The sequence below is a fragment of the Falco cherrug genome, chromosome 2 (assembly GCF_023634085.1).
Source record: "Falco cherrug isolate bFalChe1 chromosome 2, bFalChe1.pri, whole genome shotgun sequence".
Taxonomy (NCBI): Eukaryota; Metazoa; Chordata; class Aves; order Falconiformes; family Falconidae; genus Falco; species Falco cherrug.
In genome coordinates, this window is record NC_073698.1 from 85,808,120 (window position 1) to 85,832,478 (window position 24,359).

The 24,359-nt window shown below is 32.6% G+C and overlaps 1 protein-coding gene across 13 annotated transcripts in view; it reads left to right on the plus strand.

Annotated features, from left to right (window-relative positions):
• The window catches only part of DMD (dystrophin), a 1,162,157-nt gene that overhangs the window by 507,541 nt on the left and 630,257 nt on the right, over positions 1-24,359 (plus strand). For all 13 annotated transcript variants that reach the window (XM_055701082.1, XM_055701084.1, XM_055701085.1 and 10 more), the window contains 5 exons: positions 920-1,042; positions 2,513-2,650; positions 4,556-4,708; positions 5,626-5,808; positions 21,098-21,292. In XM_055701082.1, coding sequence (XP_055557057.1) covers positions 920-1,042; positions 2,513-2,650; positions 4,556-4,708; positions 5,626-5,808; positions 21,098-21,292 — 792 coding nt within the window. The remainder of the gene's footprint in view (positions 1-919; positions 1,043-2,512; positions 2,651-4,555; positions 4,709-5,625; positions 5,809-21,097; positions 21,293-24,359) is intronic.

The window sequence follows — 24,359 nt, forward strand, 5'->3', positions numbered from 1 at the left end:
ATTTAAAGCATGGAAAGAAGAAAACTTTTTCTACTGATCCTTTACAATGCACTTAATAAATATACTGCATTTTGTGCATTAAGCTATCCACAGACACTTGGGTATCAGGTAGATAAAAAGCACAGTATAGCTGCTAATAAGTGTCACTTGTTGTAGAGTTTAAAAGAATGCTAAGGTAGAGCACCATAATTATACTGTGATAAATTTTGGTGGAATTGATCTGATTTGTTTGGTTGAAGGGTTTTTGGTCCTGCGTTTTTGTTTAGGCTTTTTACAAACACAAGCTCTTTCAGTGACATTTTGATGATTCTTTTTAACGTTTCAAATTATTTTTAGGGGAATATCATACACAGAAATTATCGGTCTTCTTTTTTTTTTTTTTTTTTTTTTTTTTTTTTTTCCATAATTCACCTGGAATCTTTGCTATTCTTTATGAGAAAGCAATGATTTCAAAACACTGAAGCAAATTATCATGATTCTCTTTCTCAGTTGGTAGTAGTAAGTGGGTTTGCATCTGAATGGTGTGCTACCCACACAGCAACGTGTGGGTAACTTATGACAAACCAGCTTTAGCCAAGTTATGTCAACACAATTTTTTCAATAAATCCTTATGTTACACTGTTTATCTGAACCTGCATTTACACACAAATGTGAAAATATAATTAATTTTTGGTTTTAACTTTTCACTCACCATAGAATTTTCATGCTTTCTTATATGGAAATTCTACAGTACTGTTAAATACCTATCTTTACTTGTCTCTTTGGGTACTTTTAGTTATATGGTGTTGATATTTTTCCACGTAATGGAAAGCCTACCATTGTTTTAGCAGTAATGTGTAGAACAGATGTCTTGTTTTTTCTAATAAAACTATGAAGTGTGGGGTTTAAATAAATAATATTTGTATTTTTCCCATTTTAGCCCTTCATTCCTTTGAAGGAATTGGAGCAATTTGACTTCGATATACAAAAAATGCTTGAACCACTGGAGGTTGAAATTCAGCAGGGGGTGAATCTGAAAGAGGAGGACTTCAATAAAGATATGGTAATTTGGTTGAAACGGAAGTCTGAGTGAAGGAGGCAGGGAGAAGAAAATCTGAGTGAAAATTAAAAGCTTCCATATCTGTGTTAGGATCTTTAGATATGTGTTGGACAAAATTTTACTGTGCTAATATATTATAAAATCAAAAGCCCCAAGTCAGCATTAATTAAAAGTTTTAGTGACAAGTTACTTGTTAGTTTATAAGAAAAGCATTATTTTGACTACTGTGAAAATGCTAAACAAAACGGGAATATTGTGTACAAGTTCTATACTAGTACCAGCAATATTACAGAACAGGGAATGAATATTAAAATGTCTGTAGCAGTATAAAACCCAAGAAAACTCAGATTGATATTTCTAAATAGGCAATGCAGTAAAAGAAGACATTCACTAAAAACAAATGCTCTGCAATGATCACTGAAAGAAATGCCACTAGCCAATTAGATCTTAACCAATGTGGTTATGCCATATCTTGTAGGTTTTGTGGCTCTGGTAGGCTTTATTACTCATTTACTCTTTGCAAGTATTAAAACTTGCTAAAGTGTTATGCGTGTTGGTTTGTGGGGTGGGGAAGTGGGAGGGCGGAGTAAAATATTAATGTGCTTTGCTACAGTTGCCACTGAGGTGTGTGGTCTCCAGACTGATTTTCAGAGGGATGACTCTTCTTGGCTAGGCAATAACAGGGATTCGTCTTTAGGACTAGCTCTTTGTGAGTCCTCCGCAAGATCAAATACGTAGTTTTTTACAAGCAATGTAAAGAGTCAATATTCTTTTCCTTTGAAGGAATTATTTACATATAGCTATTCCATATCAATGCTGAAATTAATCTTTACGGGACTTTTATTTTATTTTGGTTTATTTTTTTATGCAGGACAGGTGAAATTTAAGCCGGTATGTGCTTAATTATGCTAAACTGCAGTGCTAAATTCTAAGTGAATGAAGTTTAATGGGGCAGTTTCCACTACTTGAGCATATTTTGTTCCCTTTCCTTACATAGAATGTTGTTCAAGAGAGACCTCCCAGAAGCTGTGGCACAGATTCAACTTCTATAATTGTTTTGCTCTGTGATGATACATGAAATTGCAGTCAGGAATTGCATGGACTTCTAGCATACCATCATTTTCAGTCATTAGTTTTAATGATTAGAAATATTTTAGGTATTTCTATTCTTTTTGTTTTAAAGTAAAATATATTTTGCCTTTAATGTTTTCATCCCCTTATCCTGGATGCTGCATAAAATCGAATATCAAATATCTGTAGGGTTTCAAGTTCTGTTTTGTTTGTACCCCTCAAGTACCTACATGTATTGTAGAAAGCAGGTAAAAGTTATTTGGCCTTCGCTATAGAGCTGCAAGTATCTGTTAGATAATTACCTTAGCAGAGGAAGTGTATTTTTAGATGTCTACATCTCCTAGTACTTAAGTAATAAATAGATTAAAATGTCCATTACACTCGTTATTTTTTTTTAATCAGAGTGAAGATGACGAGAGCACAGTGAAAGAATTGCTGCAAAGGGGTGACACGCTTCAAAAGAGAATCACAGATGAGAGAAAACGGGAGGAAATAAAGACCAAACAACAGCTGTTGCAAACTAAACATAATGCTCTCAAGGTATAGGAGCTACAGTTATAAGCACATACTACTAAAGCCTTTATTTTTCTTCATTTCAGAGAATTTTTCTGTTTAAATGATTCTTCATTACTTTTTAAAGAGGAGTAATTTAAAACTAGTTGGCTATAAGCATATATTTACACATTGCAAATCTCTACCTTAGTAAGTAGTGTTTTGTCCTCAGTGTTACAGTCATGTGATTGCCTGTTGGACAACAATGATTTATTTGATAATAATTCAGTTTTTAACACATTGTGCTTGTTTTATGTTTCTCCAGCAGCAGTCAAGACCTTGGTTAGAATCAGTTCTCACAAACACAGATTTTTCAGTTGTATAACATATTTTTGTCAATCAATAAGTTGTTTTATCCTTTAGTAAAAGATTTACATGCTATCTTCTTTAGTGGGAAAAATGGATCCACCCTCTTCAGAATAGGGTAGGTGGTAGTACCAATAGACCTAGCAGCTAAGAGGATGAAAACCAAAGTCACATACCAAAATTCTGTGTTACCACACTTCTGGAGGTTTAACTGCACGATACTGTTCCTAGAAACATCCACATTGAGACCTATTTGGACAAGCTAATAGTTGTGATCAGGAATGTCACATTTCCAGGGAAAAATGAAAGTGAGGAAAGAAAGAATCTTGCAGTTGGAAAATCACCTTGGTCATCTACCTCAAGCCATAGGCTCTGGCTGCCATAGAAGATTTTTTCATCTTATTGGCATGCGGAATTTTTCTTTTGAAAATTTTCATTAAGTTGTTCTTGCCTTGGGGAACACGGCATGGTTGCATTTTATTATTACTCTTTTTTAGGCAGAATCTTTCCTTTCCTATGGATTTAATTCTAATTTTTACACTTTTGCAGATCTGTTTGAATTCAGTAAAATAATAGCTGGAACATGTCATATTTTAATCCACATTTATAAGAAATGTGAAGTCTAATAAGTGTGTCTTTGACTGTTCCAAGTTAAATGGAAGTAATTAATAACTTCTATGGAGGAGAAACAAGGGAAGTGTTTTTAGAACTATGCTATTATCCAGATCCTTATGGGCTGTTTTTATGCAATAGCATGATTGTTTTCCCTTTGGGTGACTCAGTTAAGGCATTCAGGCTTTCTAATAAAAATCAAGAACAGTTCAGGCAAATTCATCTGATATTTTTGTATAAAATGTACCATTATTTTTTCAATTTAATTCTTAATAAGATGTTATACTAATGAAAATATTTTCTGAATTCTGTGTGAGTAAAGTTAAACAGGTAAAGCAAATGCGAATGGAGTATATTTAATTCATAAGATTTATATGAAATGAAATAACATCTTTTACCTTCTTGTTAAAGAGAAGTTTTAATACTTTTATAAAGATGGGCCATAAACATGGGAAATTTGTTATGTAAATGGTATCTAATCTAGAAAAAGGAAACCTGTCTTTGCATACATATCTGCATTGAAATGATTTTCTTTTGAATAGCTACAGAGTTTGCATGCAGGCTAGAATTTCACAGGAGACCACAAAACACAGGAAGCCCACTTATGGCTAGACACTAAGTGGGCTGTGTTTCCATCTGTCCAGTAAGTATTCTGAGCAGAAGTGTTTTATATAAAATACTGGCATTTATGTAAGTCTTAACTTCTCTGAATATTGGTGACTGTCTCAGTCGTTTATTCAACATGTGAACAACCCTGAAACAGGTAACCTCCTTTAAGAGAAAAAATAATCCATTAAACTGAAGAAAATATGCATGTTAAGATACTTACATACTTGATTTAAATATCATCATTTAATTAAAAAAAACCAAACAACAGTGGTCTTGTGCACTTTTTTCCCTTCAGTGTGCACACATGTCAATTCATATTTCATAAGTCTTTAATTCATATTCTAATGATGTCTGCACTGTGAACAGGACTTGAGATCTCAAAGAAGAAAAAAGGCTCTAGAGATTTCTCATCAATGGTATCAGTACAAGAGGCAGGCTGATGACCTAATGACATGGCTGGATGACATTGAGAAAAAGTTAGCCACTCTACCAGACCACAAAGATGAGCAGAAGCTAAAGGTAATGTTGTTTTGGGGTGACAATGGTAGATCATTTTGGGTGATAGTTTATGAATTTAACAGACAGCAAATGCAATAAATATTCCAACACATATACAATATTATCAGTTCAGTTATTTTTGTTTATAGTAGAACAAACCCTAATTATCTATGTTCAACTGACATTTCTTTGTTGTACTATATCTTGTATTTGTTTGTTATGCAGAACGTTATATAACATATATTTGACACACACTAAATAAAATTCTATGTTGATAATATGAAAAATGTGCAATGTATTAAGATTCAGATGTTTTCTAGTAAAAATTGTAATTTATTTTATGTATCTTTGTTCCAGATGAACAAATGACATACCGATATATGGATGACTTCTATCTCATGTTAGCACATTCATTTTCATCAGAACATATTCATATGTCACTGTCAAGCTCTATAGATTTATTTACATACTGTCAAAGATTTTCCTAGTTTATTTTGCATCGTCTTTCTTTGCTTCATTCTCTCTTGTGTTTCCCACAATAAAATAGGAGTTAAGTAATATCTCAGTCAAATAATATATTTGTAAGCTGTCCGAACACTATTTTTCCTGAATATGCTGACCCTTATTGAGAAAATAATTTCTCCAATTGCCCATCACAGTGTACTAGCAAGAAGCGGAAAGTGGAAACTGTTGGCTTTTGCTAACAATTTTCAGTGTGTACTAGCTGTTAGGACCTCCACAGCCAATTTCCAAGAAGGTTCTTCAATTTCGGTTATTTTTGTTTTGTTTAAATGTAAAATAAGACATAAAATAGTTGTAAGATTTAATTGTAACAATAAAATGGAAATGAAATTTCTGTCAGAAGTATTTTGCTAATTTTAAGTTGATTGATCTAGTTAGCTAACTGTCCTGGGCCCTGTATTGGTTTTGCTCACTAGGAGATTGATGGAGAATTGGAGAAGAAGAAGGAAGATCTGAATGCGGTGCACAGGCAGGCTGAACGCTTGTCTAAGGATGGGGCTGCAAAAGCAGTGGAGCCAACCCTGATACAGCTCAGCAAGCGCTGGCGAGATTTTGAGAGCAAATTTGCTCAGTTTCGAAGACTCAGCTATGCACAAATTGTGAGTTGTTACTGGCAAACCCATATGTTTGCAACTGCTACTACTAACAGCATCCTACTAACAATGAGAGCTTCAGGGTCAGTGTCAACTCTACAGATATCAATAAGAAAAACTCTTATTGTCTGCAAGTGGGGAAATCTTTATATTATATTACTATAGTTCTTTACTTTGGTATTACAAATGACCTTAAGTTAAATCAGCCAATAACAAAAAACTCAGCTATGAAGATTTCATATTTATTTCTGTTGCCTCATTATTTTTCCATAACATTTTCCAGTTTAAAAACATCAGTTTGCCATGCATCCTTTTGTTCAGTGAACATGTAAAACACAAAACCTGTCTTTTCCAAACTACCCATCCCATGCTAATTTTAATTGGGTTTTTATTTGTCCATAACATGTTATACCCTCTTTAGGAAGAGACTAAAAAAATTCATATGACACTATACACATGGCCTATTCTTCAAATGATTGCTTCAAATTGTCAAAGGAGTTTTTGCAAGAAAGCGTACTTTTAAATTTGACAGGATGAAAACATAATTTTGTGAACCAACTTTGTGTGTTCTGATTTTGAGTTGTTTAGTATATAAAATATAATTATTCTTACTGGCTTATACATGCTGCAATAACTAGATAAATAAAAGGGAAATAAACTGTCACTATGTAAGGTTTATGATCAAAATACATATTGGGTGTTACCCATTTAGGAGATTAGCAGAGAATACTTTTGCTCTTACATGGCATTTTTTTCTTACCATTCCTACTACTCTGCTTATTGTCTTCTGGGCAATTGATTTTATGAAAAGAAAGATAAGATTTGCTCTCAAGGAAGCTGTTGCATTGTGTGCATTTCTGTAATCTTAAAAATGCCAGTGGTAAAAGATTGTTTAAACAAAATATAATTTTATTTATTTATTTCTAAGTGCAACTAGATTGCAGAGGGGATGTACTGACAGGATAATAAAAACTTAAAACACGTGAAGTGTTATTTCTAATTGATACGTGGTCGACTGCTTTAAAACAGAAAAAAAAAAGTTCCATTAATCAGCAATAATGTATAACCTTTTGGTCAATACAGTCCTTATTTAATGTACTGAGTGTATTGTTTATGGTTTTTTTCTACTATTAAATTACATAATGTATACATAAAAAATAGTAACTGGGATAGCAATGCAGTTAATGGAAACAATCAGAGAAACGTTAACTTTGGTTTGTATGTTATTAAATCTTGTTCCATCTGATTATTCTCTTCAGATTACTATGGTTTATATTAAACTTGATGGATGTAATCAGTTGCAAATCATTTATATTGGAACGGAGCTGCAGCAAGCTTCACTTTGTCTTGTAAATGAGTCTTTCTTTTTTTTTAATAATGGATATATTTGTTCCTTTGATAAGCAAGTAAGAAATGAGAATGTGCATGTAATTTGTTTAAAATCATTTTGCTCTCAATGTGCTTTTTATATCACCTACCACCTACCGTGACAGAGGATGAGTATTTCCATTATAAAATTTTACTAACAAATCAATAAAACTATATATATGCATATTTTTCTTTAAAATATATAAAGTGGATACATCAGCATGTGCTTTTGAAATGGACTAAGGAATACAGTCATCAACTTTATAGAGCCACGTAACCATTACATGTATTTTTATTTTTAAAATACATAAATACAATATTTCTGTAATATATTTATATCCTTGTAATGGTTAAGTTTTTAAATATTCTCCAGTATTTCATGCAAGTGGGGTGCTTGTTAGTATTTATCCAGGGAATGAGGTCATTATTCAATGAAATTTATATGTGTACAGGATAATTACTGTATCATCCTCATTTCTCATGAAAAATGTCTTCCTCTGTTGGCAATGACCAAGGTGATATACATGTGAAATATTTCAGAATTTTTTACAGAAAGTACTGAAACTGGTGAGAGGTAGTATATTTTCATGGCACAAATCAGAGTGAAAAGTACAACTGCCTTAGTACTGTTTTGGCTTTGCTGAATCAGTGAAACAAAGTGAATTTTTCTTTAGTTCTTTTTTTTCTTTTTTTAATACAGCCTAAGTACCTACCTCACAGGGATGTTGTGAGGATTAATTATTTGTGCAAGACAAATATTTGTGCAAATACAAAAGAAACATTAAAATTCAAACTATTCACTTGAACACATGCATATACCAGCAAAAAGAACTTTCGAAGAGATTTTCTATGTTTCACACCAACTGAATAAAACTATATAATAAAAATACACAAAGGAATTTATTTTTAAATCAAAAAAAAAATAGAAAACTGCTGCATTTTTTTAATTGATGATGTATTCAATAACAGAATTATTTAACAATTGAAAGTTGTTATACCTCCATGAGAATTTAGTTGTACTCTGTATCTTTCAATTCATTATGATTCATTGAATAAACATAGCAAGACTGCATTGAAGAAGAACTTTAATTATGTGGCTCAATGACAGATTTGCATTTCTTACCTTTGTTGGAGCTAATATATTTCTGATATCAAAGTGTGAAATTAGAATGATCATGCTGTCCTGCATTTTACTTTTCCCCGATATTTGTTGGGAAAACCTGTCGGAATGATATAGGAACCATAACAGTATATGAGTTGATTCTCTCTACCTTGGTAGATTCTCATAAAATTCTGATTGTCTCACAAGTACATAGCAGTAAATATCCAGGAACTAATTGAAAAAAATATATAGGTGTATATTTATAAAAGGAAATTTTCTCTCACCACTTTTGATAATAAGGTATGACATACTTTTAATACCTCAAACGCTGCATGTTCTGTTCAGTGCCAATTATGAGACGTTCATTTTGACATAGTGGTCAAAGCTTTATGTGAAAATTATCAGAGAGTAATGTGTGACATTCTATAGGGAAAAAGGTGGATTTATTGCAATAACAGATTAAACATGGTACACAAATACATAAATATAACTGCACAAAACCTAAAATGATACTGAGTAGGAAAAAGTTTTTAGAGTTTATGTTGTCTTACAAGTTTCTTCTCCCACCCAGTGTCTTTATTCATATGTGGCAAAATAAACAGTGGGCAGAAAATTAAATTTTTCAGTTAGGCCAATTTCCAGTTCCTGTGTAAGAAAAGGTTAGCTTCCTCCTTAATTTCTGCGAAAGCTATTCATTTGAAATCAGTTGGTAGTAACTTCAGCTGTGAAATCTGAACAACTTTTTAAAGAGTGGAATACCTTACCACCACATTTTAAAATGATTTAACCACTATGTCCCACTGAAATTCATGGAAGCTTCAGACAGTTAAAAAAAAAAAAAAAATGAGCCATTAAGGTTTAATCCTAGAGCAGGATGCATTTTTTTTTGCATATTTAAATGACATGTGTTTTTTTTTTTATTTTAAAAAATCATTTAACTAAAAATTATAACATTAGAGAGGTCAAGGGACATTTATTTCTAAATTATCTCTGCAGTATCTAAATCATTAAACCTTGGCAGTCACAGTTTTTTCAGAAAAAAGTTCTCAATACCCTTTGCTACAGTCTAAAACTAAATCTTCCTGTTACTATTTTTCTGCAACAGTTTATGCCACTGTTCCAGAGTGATGAAAATATCTGTTGCAGAGAAAAAACTAGATTCACATAGTTTAATTCAAATGAAGTTAAAAGTCAGATATTGATATATTGATTATATTTAATTAAATTAGCTTTACTTAATGCCTGTTTTATAGAAGTTGTTTTGGTCTGAGGTTTTTTTGTCCATGCTTTCATTTCAGTAGTCTATGAACATGTTTATGTCATGGCTCACTTTAGATTTTATTGAGCTGTCTGAAATTACTCTGTGTGGAGCACTGAAGGCCTTTATCATGAGAAAACTTTTTCTAGATGAACATAGGTGCAGAGCCCACAATATAAATTCTCATTTCATATGTCCCATTACCATATTTTATCAAGGTATCCAACACTCTCTGCTGTCACATGTAGTGACTATTGTGGTTTTTTTTTCCTTCTCTCAGCTAAACTACTCATGCTGTATGTAGTAAGCCAGAATATTATTAGGACAAGTGAAAAATAGGTTTATTTCAGTAATTTCAATAATTTCATTGGTGACATAGACACACATTCTATTGAAATTTAAGGTCATTTTACTACAGAAATATTTGGGCCTGTATTTATATACAAGTATATACAGTAAAATCTATCAAATTCTAAACATCAGGAGAGACTGTCTTTTCCATACCATTTAGACTAGGCATTGTACAAGAATGATTAAGGAGAATAGCTATACAAAACATATATTTATTTCTATACGGTAAGTGATTTAGTCTGAGCAGTTCAATAGTTACCTGCAATATATATCTGCAGTACTCTTAGTACTTACTATGAACTAAAAATCATAAGCTTCACTTTTTCAAATAAAAGACGTTACTGTGTTTAACATTCTGTAGAAATTCAAATTACCTGTCTCCTAACTGGATGATCACTTCTGGTGACAGAGTATGTGACCAACTTCTGGAAGCAGATTAAGGACTGATCAAGTTTATGTCTGAAATTCAAGAGTTTAAGTTCAGTCCTTTAAAGGCATCTTGCAGTTTTCCGTTAATATCTCCCTCTGGAGCTCTATTTAGTTCGTGTAATGAAATCTAAACTTAAAAAAAAAACCTGTTAAAATATGTTTATATATAAAGTTACTGTTTAAAATATAAATCAAACACTAATTGAAATAATTCTGCCACAATTAAACACAGTACTTGACGTCCTAATCATCTGTCTACATATTAATAACATAGACACTTCAGTGGTATTGTGCTACCACTGTTTTCGATCATTGTTTTCCACAGTTTTCACAACAAGCAGCACTGAAATGAAATGGTTTTCTTCTCCTATCCTTGCTTAAATATTTCTTGGGCTAAATAAATAATTGCTGCCAAGAAGAAGAGGCAAACTAATCCTTCATTAATCCTGCAATGAGTGGGAGAAAGGATGAGTGAAAGAGAGAAAAGGCATTAGAAAAGCAAAGTAGGAAAATACCTACTGGACAACAGAAAAAACTCTATGGTGCTGGATTGGTATATGTGTCTCCTGTGCACTTTGTGTCTCGTAAGGACAGGACATAGGTGATCCTGTGATGCAATTTAACTTTTCTGATGTTGACAGTGGCAGCTCTTTAAACAAATAGCTTTATACACCACAGCTACACTGGATATTTTTGGCTGTGGTCTGCAAAAGGGATGAGAATGAATGAGAAACTTTGGGAAGAGGATCACAAGTGAATGTTTACACTAATTTTCTAGCATACATCAACCTGGAAATTGCCATTAGAAAAAGTATTTGTCCTGGTTTTGGCTGGGATGGAATAAATTTTCTTCTTAGTAGATGGTACAAAACTGTGTTTTGGATTAATATGAGAATAACGTTGATAACATACTGATGGTTTAGTTGTTGCTAAGTAGTGCTTACTCTAAATCAAGGACTTCTCCGTTTACCATGCTTTGCCAGTAAGCAGGTGCGCATGAAGCCAGGAGGGTGTAGAGCCAGGACAGCTGGCCCGAACTAGCCAAAGGGATATTCTATACCATGGAACATCATGCCTAGTATATAAACTGGTTGGGGGGGGTTGGCTGGGGCCTGCTGATCCCTGCTTGGGTACTGGCTGGGCATCGGTCAGCAGGTGGTGAGCAACTGTGTTGTGCAACACTTGGGGTTTTCCCCTTTGGGTTTTCTCTCCCCCTCTTTCTCCTTTTCATTACTACTACTACTACTACTACTACTATTATATTTTATTTCAATTATTAAATTGTTCTTATCCCGACCAACAAGTTTTACTTTTTTGCTGATTCTCCTCCTGCTTGGGTCGGGGGGAGTGAGCAAGTGGTTGCATGGTACTCAGTTGCCAGCTGTAGTAGAAACATGACAGTATTCCAAATAATTTAGTCATATTTCAAATAGTTTAGTTTTATGTCTAATTTAAGATAAGAAAGGTATGGTACAGGAAGTATACTGAAGATGGATAATGTCTTTGATATAGCTGAAAAAGAGCTAGTTTTATAAATACATTTTAAAGTGCACTTTACATTCTCTGTGCCTAAAATGAATGCATACAGTGTTGTGGTAATTTAAGTTAAGACCATCTATAGCCTTCATTTATAAAAGTGGGCCTGTTTACTACAGTATTTTGAGTTCTTTTAATATATGTATATATATATTTTATATTTCCTTATTAATTCTGTATTCACTATAGCTATAAATCTGTAGTATTTTCATAGAGTGAAGTTAAGAAATCCTGTCTTGTAGGTGACAAAACTTTACAGAAAAGGTGGGTTTTGGCCATTTTTCGTCATCTGTTATAAGCTTTAGTGACATGATCTAAATTACATTCTCTAGTAATGTGAAACTCCACATCTTTACCTCATCACCTAGGACTGAAAACTCGATGCAACTTGGGCTACAGTTGGTTTAGGATGCTGGTTTTGAATTCTAGGAAGTAGTTATAAGAAAGTAGTCTTAGCCTTGCCACCGGCTTTTCTTACTGTTCTCTGTACAGTTGAAATGGACACAACACCAACAGCCTTTGGTTTAAGAATCCTATGTGGCATAGCACTCAGTTGTCTCGCCTTTCAAAATTTTACACAAACCTGAGCATTATACTAGTATAGCATTTCCTTCCTTATAATTACCTAGCTGTTTGGGAAATAAGGCGGCAAATTACCATCTTATTTTCTCTGATATAGTATATCATAATTTATTGATATCATAAATTACATGGTGAGGAATTTGGTGTCAAAATTACTTGGCTACAGTATTGAATTAAATAATAAGGGAAAAATCCTGCTGCAGATTGATCTGGCCCTATGTGACAGTATCTTTGGAAGAGAAGATGTTCATCTGTCTACAGTTCAGGATGTCAGCATCGCTCATGGGGTTTTACTTGTTTGGTTGGTTTGGGTTTTTTCATGGATGCATCTGAGTATACTCATAAAGGTGCAGAAGGAAGTAAATTTATATATCTACAGTGCAAGTGCTGAATATCTATGTATGTATAATTATTGAGTTTTCAAAACTGCTGGATTGACAAAAATGTCATTCACATTATTAAAAAAAATATATGTTTTGGAGTTAAAAAAAAACAGCCTAAGTGAAAAACCTTATTATTAGTATGTTTATTAATAATTATCTATTAATATATAATATATATTATATATTACCTTATATATGAACACATAGATTATATATATTTATTATATAATCAATATATAATCAATATATATAATAAATACATATGATATTATTATTGATATGTATTGTATTCATCCCTATAAATGTAGATTAAGGCTATTTTAAGAAACAAAGATGGAAAATAATTAGGTAATGCCTTTTAACATTTCTGAAAGGTGTTAATGTTTAAGGTTTAAGACCTTGTCATTTGAAGCTGTTAGCATTCAACACTCATTGGTACTTTATTGGTATTTTTAATTTATTTTCTAAATTATGTCAACAAACAGGTAATATGTAGTTTGAATAAATATCTGGAAAGTAAGCATCACAAATCAACAGTCAATCAAAATGGGTTAGTCAATTTAGGTATCAATAGATTGTATTCTAACATACCTTGGCTTTATTTAAAATTAATTGGTTCCTTGGTGATCAGTCAGTAGAGTTACACACATTATTATTCAAGGCAGCCCTAAAGCTTCATGTGTAAGTGCTGTCTAAGGTTAGAGCACTGCTGTGGTTTTAATGAATCAGCCATTAAATAAAATGGCATTGACCATAGCCTGTCCCTAGGAAGCCTGCTTCCAACGTGTAGTGTAGAAACTTGTTCTGCCACTATATACACTTTTTCTTCTTCCAAAAAACACGCTTTAGAAATTCTGATTAAAAAATAATCTGAAATTCTTTCCATTCTTTTGGGTATTTCCTGCTGTGAACTTGAGTACATAATGCTGGTTTAACAGAAACGATAGAGGCTTGACACAGTTGGACATCATGATTACAAGGATATAGGACTGTGTAGAAGAGTTTCATCTTCTAAAGTGTGTAGATACTTTCTTAAGTATGAAATTTCCTTTACAATGTTTATATGTATTTTTTTCAGCTGCGAAAAATATTACAAGATGAATACAAGAAATGGTTAAAAAACCTATGGATTTATGTATTCTATAGTTAACATATTAAGAAAAGCTTTCTAATACATTTTGTTTACTGGAAGGTAACACATACAAATCAATTGCAAAAATATTTTCCAGGTAAACCCTTATAAAATTCTAAATAACATTTTAAAATATCTGTTGAAAACCAGCCTAGGATGTAGATTTTGCAAAATGTTCTGAACTTTTTTCATTCTAAAATGTAACAGGAGTACCTAAGTATTAGCTTATATTTACTGATTTCTAATATTTAGAATGGCTATCTGTTTTGACTCACTGGTGGTTTAGAGGCTTACCTCCCCTCATAAGTGCTAACAATTGTATATGGCCTGAGCAGTACTGGTTAAATGGTTATCAAGTATAGTCTTTAATCTTTCAATAATTCCTTTTATAATGTTACAAATATCTGTTGAAAGTCACGTGGCAGACATACAGTTTCCTTTTACTTGTCAGTTTGGAACTACTGCAATTATTAAGATTGAGATATGCCATCTTTACCAGAACTAAGTAACATATATGCATAATCTATTTAAAACAAGAAACAGTTTCTGAATCCCAGTAGTTCCAATTAGTCAGTTATGCCATAATGCTACTAGATTTTATTTTTCTTTATGACATAGCAACATTGCAGCTGTAGCATAGTATACACAGTGCTCTATTATTTTTATTTTTTTGTTCTGAAAGAGGTGGCTTATATCACACAGTACAGCATAGGAGAGTCTTATGCCCCAGCCTCATCATAGTTGACATTTTTTTTTTTCTCTTTGCTTAACAGTTGTCAGGCTTAAAAGTTACCAGCAAAACTGCAGGATTTTCCGATTTGTGCTAGTTGTGTCAGTCTTTTATTTGCATGAATACTAGCACGTCTTTAAGAAGCAGCAATGGCTAAGTTTTCAGTTCAGCTTCAGCTAAGTTCAATATGCAGCAGCATCTCAGCCTGAGTAAAGTCCTTATATGGAGGCATTTATCTAAGCCAGAATAAAATAAAAGCACTGTTAAGCAACTGAATAAGGGATTGCCAAAACTGTTCATTTTACCACTTGACTTTTACCACTTGACCAATTGTATTTGACATCTTGGAGGGCTCTGAAGGCATGAAGGTGTGCAGAAAACAAAGGATTGTCTGCAGCACCAAAATTCTTTGTTAAACTTTTTAGTATACATTTACCCCGGGGGCGGGGGGGGGGGGGAGGGGGGGGAGGGGGGGAGGAGAAAGAAAGAAGAAACCAAAGTTACAACTATGAATACAACCAATATAATAACAAATTACTCTCTGGGTTTAATGTTTACAATTAATTGTTACAGCTTTCAGCTGTATCTTTATTTTGTGGGGGTTTTTTTATTTTGATTTTTTTTCTCATCTAAATGTGAAAATAGAATACTTGAAGAAAAAAAAAAAAAGAAAAATTGGAGGTGGAATAAATAATCATTCAAGTCGTAGAGCCGAGCAACTACAGTTATCACAAGCAACCACAAGCATCTATCCAATCCACCATACAGAGCTCATCAGAGTGTAGCATGACTATCTGAGTTTCTGGCAGATGTCCCGTAATTTAAGCCTAAAAGTACATGGAACAGGCCTTTTCTTATGGAGAAATCCTTTGCATTTAAATCCAGTTATGAAGGTCAAAAATAAGACAGTGGAAGTAAGTTCACACTGGTTAGTGTCTGTTGATTGACGGCTTTCAAACTCAAAGCCTGCAGTTTTGTATTGCTAATCCTAGCATGTAAAATTTAATGAAATGTTTTCTAATTACTGCTGTTATTAAGAATAATTTCTTTTTAATCGGCTTTATTTCATTATCTGTATAAATAAAATAGATTCATTTTATCAGAGAATAAAAACTCTTAATATAGAATTTCTCAACCAATAAGGTATACCTTGTCAATGAAGTATTGTGAAGACATAATGCACCCTTTCCAAGAACAGTGCTGAAAAATAATTATGTATATTTTTAAAGTTTAAAGTTTTATATACATCACTGAAGAAGTCAAACACAAGCATTAAAATACATGTTTTAAGTGTTCCAACGTGCAGGGTTTTGTTGACTGTGGTCATCAGTAGAAAAATCGCATACATGAGAAAATATTTACATTCTTACTTGAAAATATGATTTCTAAAAAAGCCACACTAGTATTTAAAATTTATTTTAATCTGTTAAGTGCATTTTAAGGCCTATTCTTCATGGAATTTACATAATAATTTTATAAATTTTTAATCCTGTAGTGAGAATTTAGCTGTCTCTGTACTTGAAAGATATGGGGGTTTTTGTACTGATAAGTAACATGTTTGTGATTTACTGAAACTATGCAATCTCATAATGAAAATTCCATATTATTGGTATAATTTTGATCTACTGTCTACAAATTTGCACACTTATAGGTAAGATATGCTAACGATACTGAAGACATAGTTTTTATTTTTCTGAATGTTGGCTGACATCACCACTCATATTTGCCCTAGGAAGAGGTCAATAAAGGCTTCTTTATGTATAAATATGTACTTGAAAGTAGTTTTATTCAGCATTTGATCATATTTTTTTATTTTTAATTCTTTATTTGACATATTGATGCTAGCCATGGCCTAGAAAATATCATGTAGTTTATAATTTGCTCTAGAAAGCAATAAACTGCCCCAAAGTGTATTGGACTCTTTGAGGCATGAGTGCCTTGGTCCAGAAGGTGTCTGCTCTTTTTTGTGTATCTGTAGCACACCTATGTTTATTCCTTAGAGGTGACTGGCGTTTTAAACTCCCCTATATCTTACAGCTTCTTGCAAATAATACTTTCTCAAGCATTATTTCACTTCAGGAGGAGGCACATATTTTTTTGTTTTTCCTGAACTTCTCATCAGGATGCTGCTAGGAGCTGTGTCGTGGTGCAGTAGTGCTGATAGGTGTTTTTTGCCACTTTACTCCTACCATGTGTTCTGTATATGTGGAATTATCAACTCAAAAGCACATTGCCCTAAGGTTACTATGAGTTTGAAGGCTTATAGTGAGAAGAGACCAAAAATGGAACAGGCCCAACACAAAAAGGTTGGAGGCTTTCTAGGTGTAAACTGTTGAACAGCAGAAGTGATGTTGGGATTGTTCCCTCTGCAGAAAAAGGAAAGGAAATGGATATACTGAGATGGGTGAAATGTGCTTTAATGTTGAATTTTCCAGTACTAAAAGGAAATGAACGTCATTCTTTAAGGCTAATTAGCTCTGATGTCACCAGGTAATAGTGTCTAGATGTAGGAAATAATCACCACAGATACATTGTGTGTGTGTGTATTTGATTTTGTGGGCAAGACCTGCATTATTTGTGTAGTTCTTTTTTAATGGTTTGGGGTTTGGGGTTGTTTTGTGCTTGGTTGTTTTTTGGGGTTTTTTGTTGTTGTTTTTGGGGGGGTTTGGGTTTTTTTTTTATTGGTTTGATTTTTGCTTATCAGCCTTCTCTGTAAAGGCCAATCATGGAGTATTTCTTCTCTTTCTGTTTCACCTATATGACAGCTATCAATAAAATCACATATAGGCAGAGTAATGTTTCTGGAAAGATCCTATCCCTTAATTAAAAATGTGTAAAGATGGGGAAGAAAATTCAATTTACTATTCTAGAGATGATAATGCTTGGTGAAAAGCAATGCATGAAATGTTAAGCCCTACCCAAAATAAGTTGTCTTTTCAGAGACTAGAAATACTTTGCACATCAGTATATTATTGACAACCAAGTAAAAATACAAAATAAATCAATTAAAAATTATTTTGCGGAAACAACACTGGGAAATGGCCATTTACACTGGCATTTCAACATCATTCCTAACAGTTTATTTGTATTATGTATTATTTTTAATTATTATTTGCTTTTGAGTATTTTTAGGTAACTAATGTATTCTGCTGCTTTGTCAGATTCAACTTATTGAAAACCATTCTTAAACAATTCTCTAAAACGTTAATTTCCATTTTCTTATTTATTTTTAATTCTCATAAATGTTAACTAACCTTGCTTCTAATGAACCATTTTGGCATTAACAAGGACATATATCATTGCTGAATTAAAATCATTTGTAATAGTATTGGTTTCTAGCTGCTATAATATTTTTTTTTTAAGTTTTTTTTCTCATTACAGTGTTAATATATGAATCACTTTCAGCTATGCATTTTTAGTAAAGATGCTTGCCCAGAACACAGGGAAGGACTCTGCCCATTTTATCTTCTACAGTAAGGCAATTCCAGCAAATATAAGGACAAGCAAAAATGTTTTCCCTTTCTTTGCTGATTAAAGTTGTCAGTTATGGATATGCCTATCCAACTTCCGCCTTGGGTTCTCTTATGCTACTGCCAATGAAGGAAATATAGAAGGAAAAAAACACTTTGAGAACAACCTTTTGAAAAACCCACTACAGTCAAAGAAATTTAATCCTTGATTTCTGAGGTTGTGTCAAATTTCCAACTCTTAAATAGTATTCAGAAACTAATTAATTAAGATTTTTACCCTTTTTTTTAATAAGGTATTAAATAATGTTGCCAAATATGAGGGCAGGTTCTTGTAGGGCTGTACTTTCAATTATCAATCCATTTATTTATTTATCTGGTTGTGCTACTTCACAGTTTAACTAAGGATATAAACATTAATGGTTTGCTTGAATTGGAAATCTCCTGAGTCATGTTTCCTGTAGAACTATACAAGTGATCACCCAGCTATGAGAAATATTAATGTAAAGTTTTCTGTAAAGGGCAGTAGGAATACATGGTTGCATACATCTCATTAACATTATTGGGAGTTAAATATTACACATATTTTAAGGGATTAGTAAACCATCTATGTCTTACAAGATTCAGTCCTGTCTTCAGATTTTAATTAATTTTGCCTCAGAGTGCTTTTATATGAGTTCTTTGTAACAGTGATTGAAAAATACGCAATTTTGGCACTACTGTAATGATTAAGCATGACATCCATTAAGTGCTCTCACATCAGATACCTTCCTGATCTTACAATTTCAGAAATTGTTTAAAAAAAGAAGGCACAGATTTTATTTTATGTACACGTGTGCACATTTTACGTACACTGTCGGTAGTCTAAATTTGGGTGGAACAAAAACTAGCTTAATACAACTATAGAAACTTATTATATTTTGTGTGTCACTTTACATATTAATGTGACCTCATTTTGAGTGAATAACCTTACACAGCTAGCATGCTTTTTTCATTGCTGTGAATATAAATATTCTGTCTTCTCAGTCAAAAAGAAAAATACAATTATAGTTAAAATGTTCCTCATGTGGGTCTAAAGTTCTTTGCTACATGTAGAAAGGTCATGGTGTAGTCTCTAGGAATGAAAATATATTACTGCATGCCTCAGTGGTCTGATGAGAATCTCCCATTTTCTAATCAACTAGGACTACTTTTCCTTTGCGTTTACTGGAGTAAAATTAGTTTTGCAGAGCATGTGATTCATGAAACATGGGGGGCAAACACAATTTTTTCAAGCAATTTATTTTAAATAATAAAAATTATAGCAGTGATATGGTAATTAGAGAGGTTTCAGTGTTAGCAGATCTACTAAGAAAGTAATTTAGTGAGAAAAGTGTAAGCAAAGCAATTAAATTTACATAAGAAATGCAGCAGAATAGCACAAGTCTACAGAAAACTTTATGGGCTTTATATGTGATATGCATACATCTTCTAGAATGTGCATATGCATATTTTAAAAGTCTAATGAAAACCAGATGACTCTGCCTGGTAACTGAAGAGAGAAACACGTCATGAAAGTGTGGACAGGGCAAATAGATAAAATAAGACACATTGCTAAGGTAGTACATAGAAGACAGTGTTTATATTGTTTTTCTTTTACATACTGTGTAGCTAACTAATGATACTGTTTTCTTCAGAATCATCAACCCATTATCTCTCACAAAAATGGCTCCAAAATCCATTATTATCTGTATTTGGACTGAAGCATCTAAACAATCTGATTTTTGAAAGAAAGTTTACCAACAATTGCTTGTAAAAGTTTTGTTGAGGTCCTCAGTAAGTAAAGTTTCTATTTTTGAGAAGACAGAATTCAAGCACAATGGATCTTGGTCCCACACTAGGAATCCTATGTGATGTGACAAAACAAATAAATAATAACTTATCTTTATGAAATCACAAATAATTTGTCTTTTAAATTTTGCCTTTTCTAATGGAGATGCAGGTGATCATGTACTTGGAGTTTATTAAAAAGAAGCAATCATAGTCCTCCCTGCTCCAAAGCACACTTTGTATTACTTTTTGTCTATGATCTACAAACACACAAAGTCAGAAAGGTAGAGATTTTAAATAAACAGGCACTGGTTTTGTCACTTTATACGTCACTATCTTTCCAAACACCATAGATCAACTCTTTACTATTTGGAACCAAAACATTCCAGGATTTCTTTATATTTTGTGATGCATGTGCTTTCAGGATAGGCTGCCTACTTTATATTTATCAACAACAACAACAATAATAATAATATGATATAATATGATATAATATGATATGATATAATATAATATAATTAATATAATTAATATAATATGATATAATATAATATAATATAATATAATATAATATAATATAATATAATATAATATAATATTAATTTCCTGAAGAGGTTGGCCTTTCATATCACAAAATTCCAAATTGTACTTCCAGGTTTGAAGAGAAAGGTTTTAGAATAGTGTTACAGGTGCTGAGTTGACCTAGATGTTAAGAAATTATGACTTATTACACAAGTCATTGTTTTACTTGACACCTTAATGTGATTTAGTTTTTTAGGACTGGCATGCATGGAATTTCTATAAAGGACAGATTCTTAAAGAGGTGTGGCAATTTAAGATGACAGGGATACCACTAAAATCTCAGTAACACCATAATCTCAGTGTAGTTTTGCATTTCCTATCTTCATTTCCTTAAAGAATAAGAGAAGAAAAGTTTGTACAATTTTGTATGGATTAATTTTAGTACCTGTCATTTCAGACTAGTGGAGTGTGAGTGATCTGCATCAGAAACCTCAAACATTTCTTGCATTTGTCCTTAGAGATTATTTTTAATTGTTTCTAGGTTGTGAACTGGAAGTTGCATTAAGTTATACGTTTGTGTAGTGTTAAAAAACTAAAGGAGGCATTCTGTTGTATATCTATACTAGCAAACAGTTCCTGAAGATACAACTTTTGTGGTGACCGAAACTACGGCTGTGGAAACCACTCATGTGCCTTCTACATACCTGGAAGAGATCCTTCACCTTCTGCAAGCCTTGCTTGAAGTAGAAGAGCGCCTTAATTCTCCTGTTCTGCGTGCTAAAGATTGTGAAGATCTCTTCAAACAAGAAGAGTGTCTCAAAGTAAGTTACAAAGCTTTTCTTACAATTGCATTCCAAACTTTTGGGACTTCTGTATATTGGCAGCCTGCTCTCAATCCTAGAGCCATATATATGTGCTCAGCCCCTCAGTGATGTGTACGTTTATGGATGTTTATATATGAAGGCACATTGGTGCAAAATGTAAGAATACTGGAGAGTTCTTTTTCCTTTTTTTTTTTTTTTTTTTTTTTTTTTTTGGCTGTTTCACCTGTATGTGCAAGACAAAAGCATTAGGGTATCTGCAAAATGTATCCTTGAATGAAACAGAAAGGATGAAAAAGAAGCAGTTATATATTTAAAATTGAGGATTTGTGGTTAAAGTTTTTTAGTTTTGTTTTTGTGTTTGTAATTTGAGGTAATTAGTGAGCCACCCTATCCATACCCGATCTTGGCAGATTTATTTTAGTGGTCGATTTTTTTATGTTTTTTTAAAACAGCAACAAAACCAAATACAATCTAGCTGTTTCATTCCACGCTAGACCAAAAATCTTGAAGTCTGATTGAGGCTGTACTCTGTGTAATTATTACACTTTAACTAGATTAAAAAAATATTGTCCAATAGGTAGATAATGTAGTTAAAGCTAATTCAGTATTGTTGATATAACTTTTAATATTATTGTATGGCTTCTTCATTGCTTACAACTGTGAATTTTTTGTAATTGGTGACATTTTTCCAACACATGATTTTCATAAGAAGAGAATAAGATTAAAGTTGTAAACCTAAGTAGGTGAATGAATTATCAGCTTTTGCAGAATAATGTTTGTGTGAGGAAAGCCTTGTAAAAAAATGATGTTTAAGTGCCGTATATAATTACAGCAATTTCAAACTGTCATTCATCATGAAGAGAAGGCCACATTTCCATTTTTCTGTGATTATTTTGGAGAAGGAAAGGTTTTAACAAACGTAAATGTTAGCTCAAAGTGGCTGGAATTTGCCCACAGTCAGCTATAAGAAAAAAGCTTAGAGGGAGATTCAGGGGAGGGGCGCTGGCTAGGTGCTCTGAATTGTCCTCTGTAGGAGCTCATTTACCTCTTTCCATAACAGAAGAAATGTAAAAAAATCCATCTACTGTTATTAACTTCCATAAAATCACATCTATTTATAATTCCTATATATGCATAGATCTTATACATTGTAGGCATCTGTATACACACACACACACACACACACACACACACACACACATTCTTATTAGCTCTTGAAAATTAGGGTGTTTTCAGTTTCCTAGCAAGGCAGTATAGTATGTGTAGTGAAGCATAACAGTGACATATTGGAGCAAAGGAAGCATATAACTGATAATAGGACTCTGTGAAATAACAGTGGGCCATTCCTTTTACCACTTCTGATGTAGTCCCGGTAGATTAAGGTGGTCCTGAGTACTGAACACACAACATGCCAATGTTACTGTCATTCTTCATTTGAAACAATCCCTTTTGATAGAATGACTCTTTCTGCACAAAAAAAAAAAAAAAAAAAAAAAATCATAAACCATGTAAATCATGGCTAATGAGTTACCATTTGTTCCTTGTCTGTGAACTTATGTTCATTACTAGACTGCATGTAAAAACAGTGACCTACCTCAAGCAGTTTACTGGCAGTTGATTTAAGTTCTTCTTAATGCTTTCCGTTTGGGCTATCTATATCTGATTTATATCCATAACTTATCTGTTATTCACTTTGTATATTTGGTATTATCGGAGTTGACATCAACTTTAATAATATTGATTACTGGGGTTACAAGTACATACTGAGTTTAATTTAACTGAACTATTAAATTGTTATGAGATGCATTTGTGGGCACAGTTCCATCTTCCTCCCAAATACATTTTTAGAAGAGGCAAATGGATCTTGCACATTCGTGGCCTTTTGGAAGGGTATAGTTTTGATCTGAGCCTGCTTATTGAATATTTATTTCCAAGCAAAAACATTTATCATTGTCATTATCTTGCAGTAAAAATAGAAAAGTAGTGCATAAATTGTTCAGCATCTGGTTGGGAAAGGTTTGACATTAAATTGTGGTTGATTTTTATCCCTGACAGATTTGCATGAATCAAATTACAGAAATGCCATGAATAGCTCTGTTTTAAAACTGAGTTTGTGCTCTTTTTCATTCCCATTCAGAAATAATCAATTACAATTAATCCTTAAAAGGAAAATAAGTTTATTTACAAGAATCCTTCAGTAGTAACTGCTTTGAACATTTTTCTCCAAAGTAAATACATATAGTAAGACTTAAACCTGATACTAATTATCCAATAGGAGAAATATCAAATACAAATTAAAAATTGATTTTATGAATTGTCATAAATAACTCTAGCACTGAGTTTTTCTATCAAAAGGATGTAAAATAACAAAATATGAGTTTTTTTCTGCAAAAACTAATAACTTCTAACATTTGGTAAATTGTAATGGTTTTACAGGCAGTAAATTTGCTGAAACCAGCTAATAGGAATGTTGTTCTCTTCATTTTAAGCTTTAGGGAGTGGAAAAATCAGATAGAGACAAAGACATGTCTCTTTATCTCATAAAGTCAGCAATTCCAATGTTTCCATTATCTTATTACAACCTCTTTTAAGTATTAGGACATATAGCAGTACATCAGTCTATCTTCATCACTGTACTACAGTATTTAACAAACAATTTAAATATTACGGTTCTGTCAAAGATGAAACTCCAGTTGATCATATGGAAAATCATGGTTCATAGACTGAAAAAATAAATTTGTCTTAACGATATACTTTCAAAATAGGACAAATTTTGTTATAAGCACGAACATTTGTTACCATATATGGTATTTCTGTCTACTATTGATGACATTCATATTGTTGGAGTTCACAATCTTTTAGTTCCCCATATTGAATTGGTTGTAATTACAATGGATTTCCTTACATGATCAAATGTAGGAGTAACATGCCTTCAGAGTTTAGCTAATTATCCTTCCATGCCACGGAGGTTCCATGTGTACATTAAATGAATTCACAAATTTGCATATATTCAACTTAATCTGGTTTTACAAAATGAAGTTATATTGCTCATACTAAGCCAAAG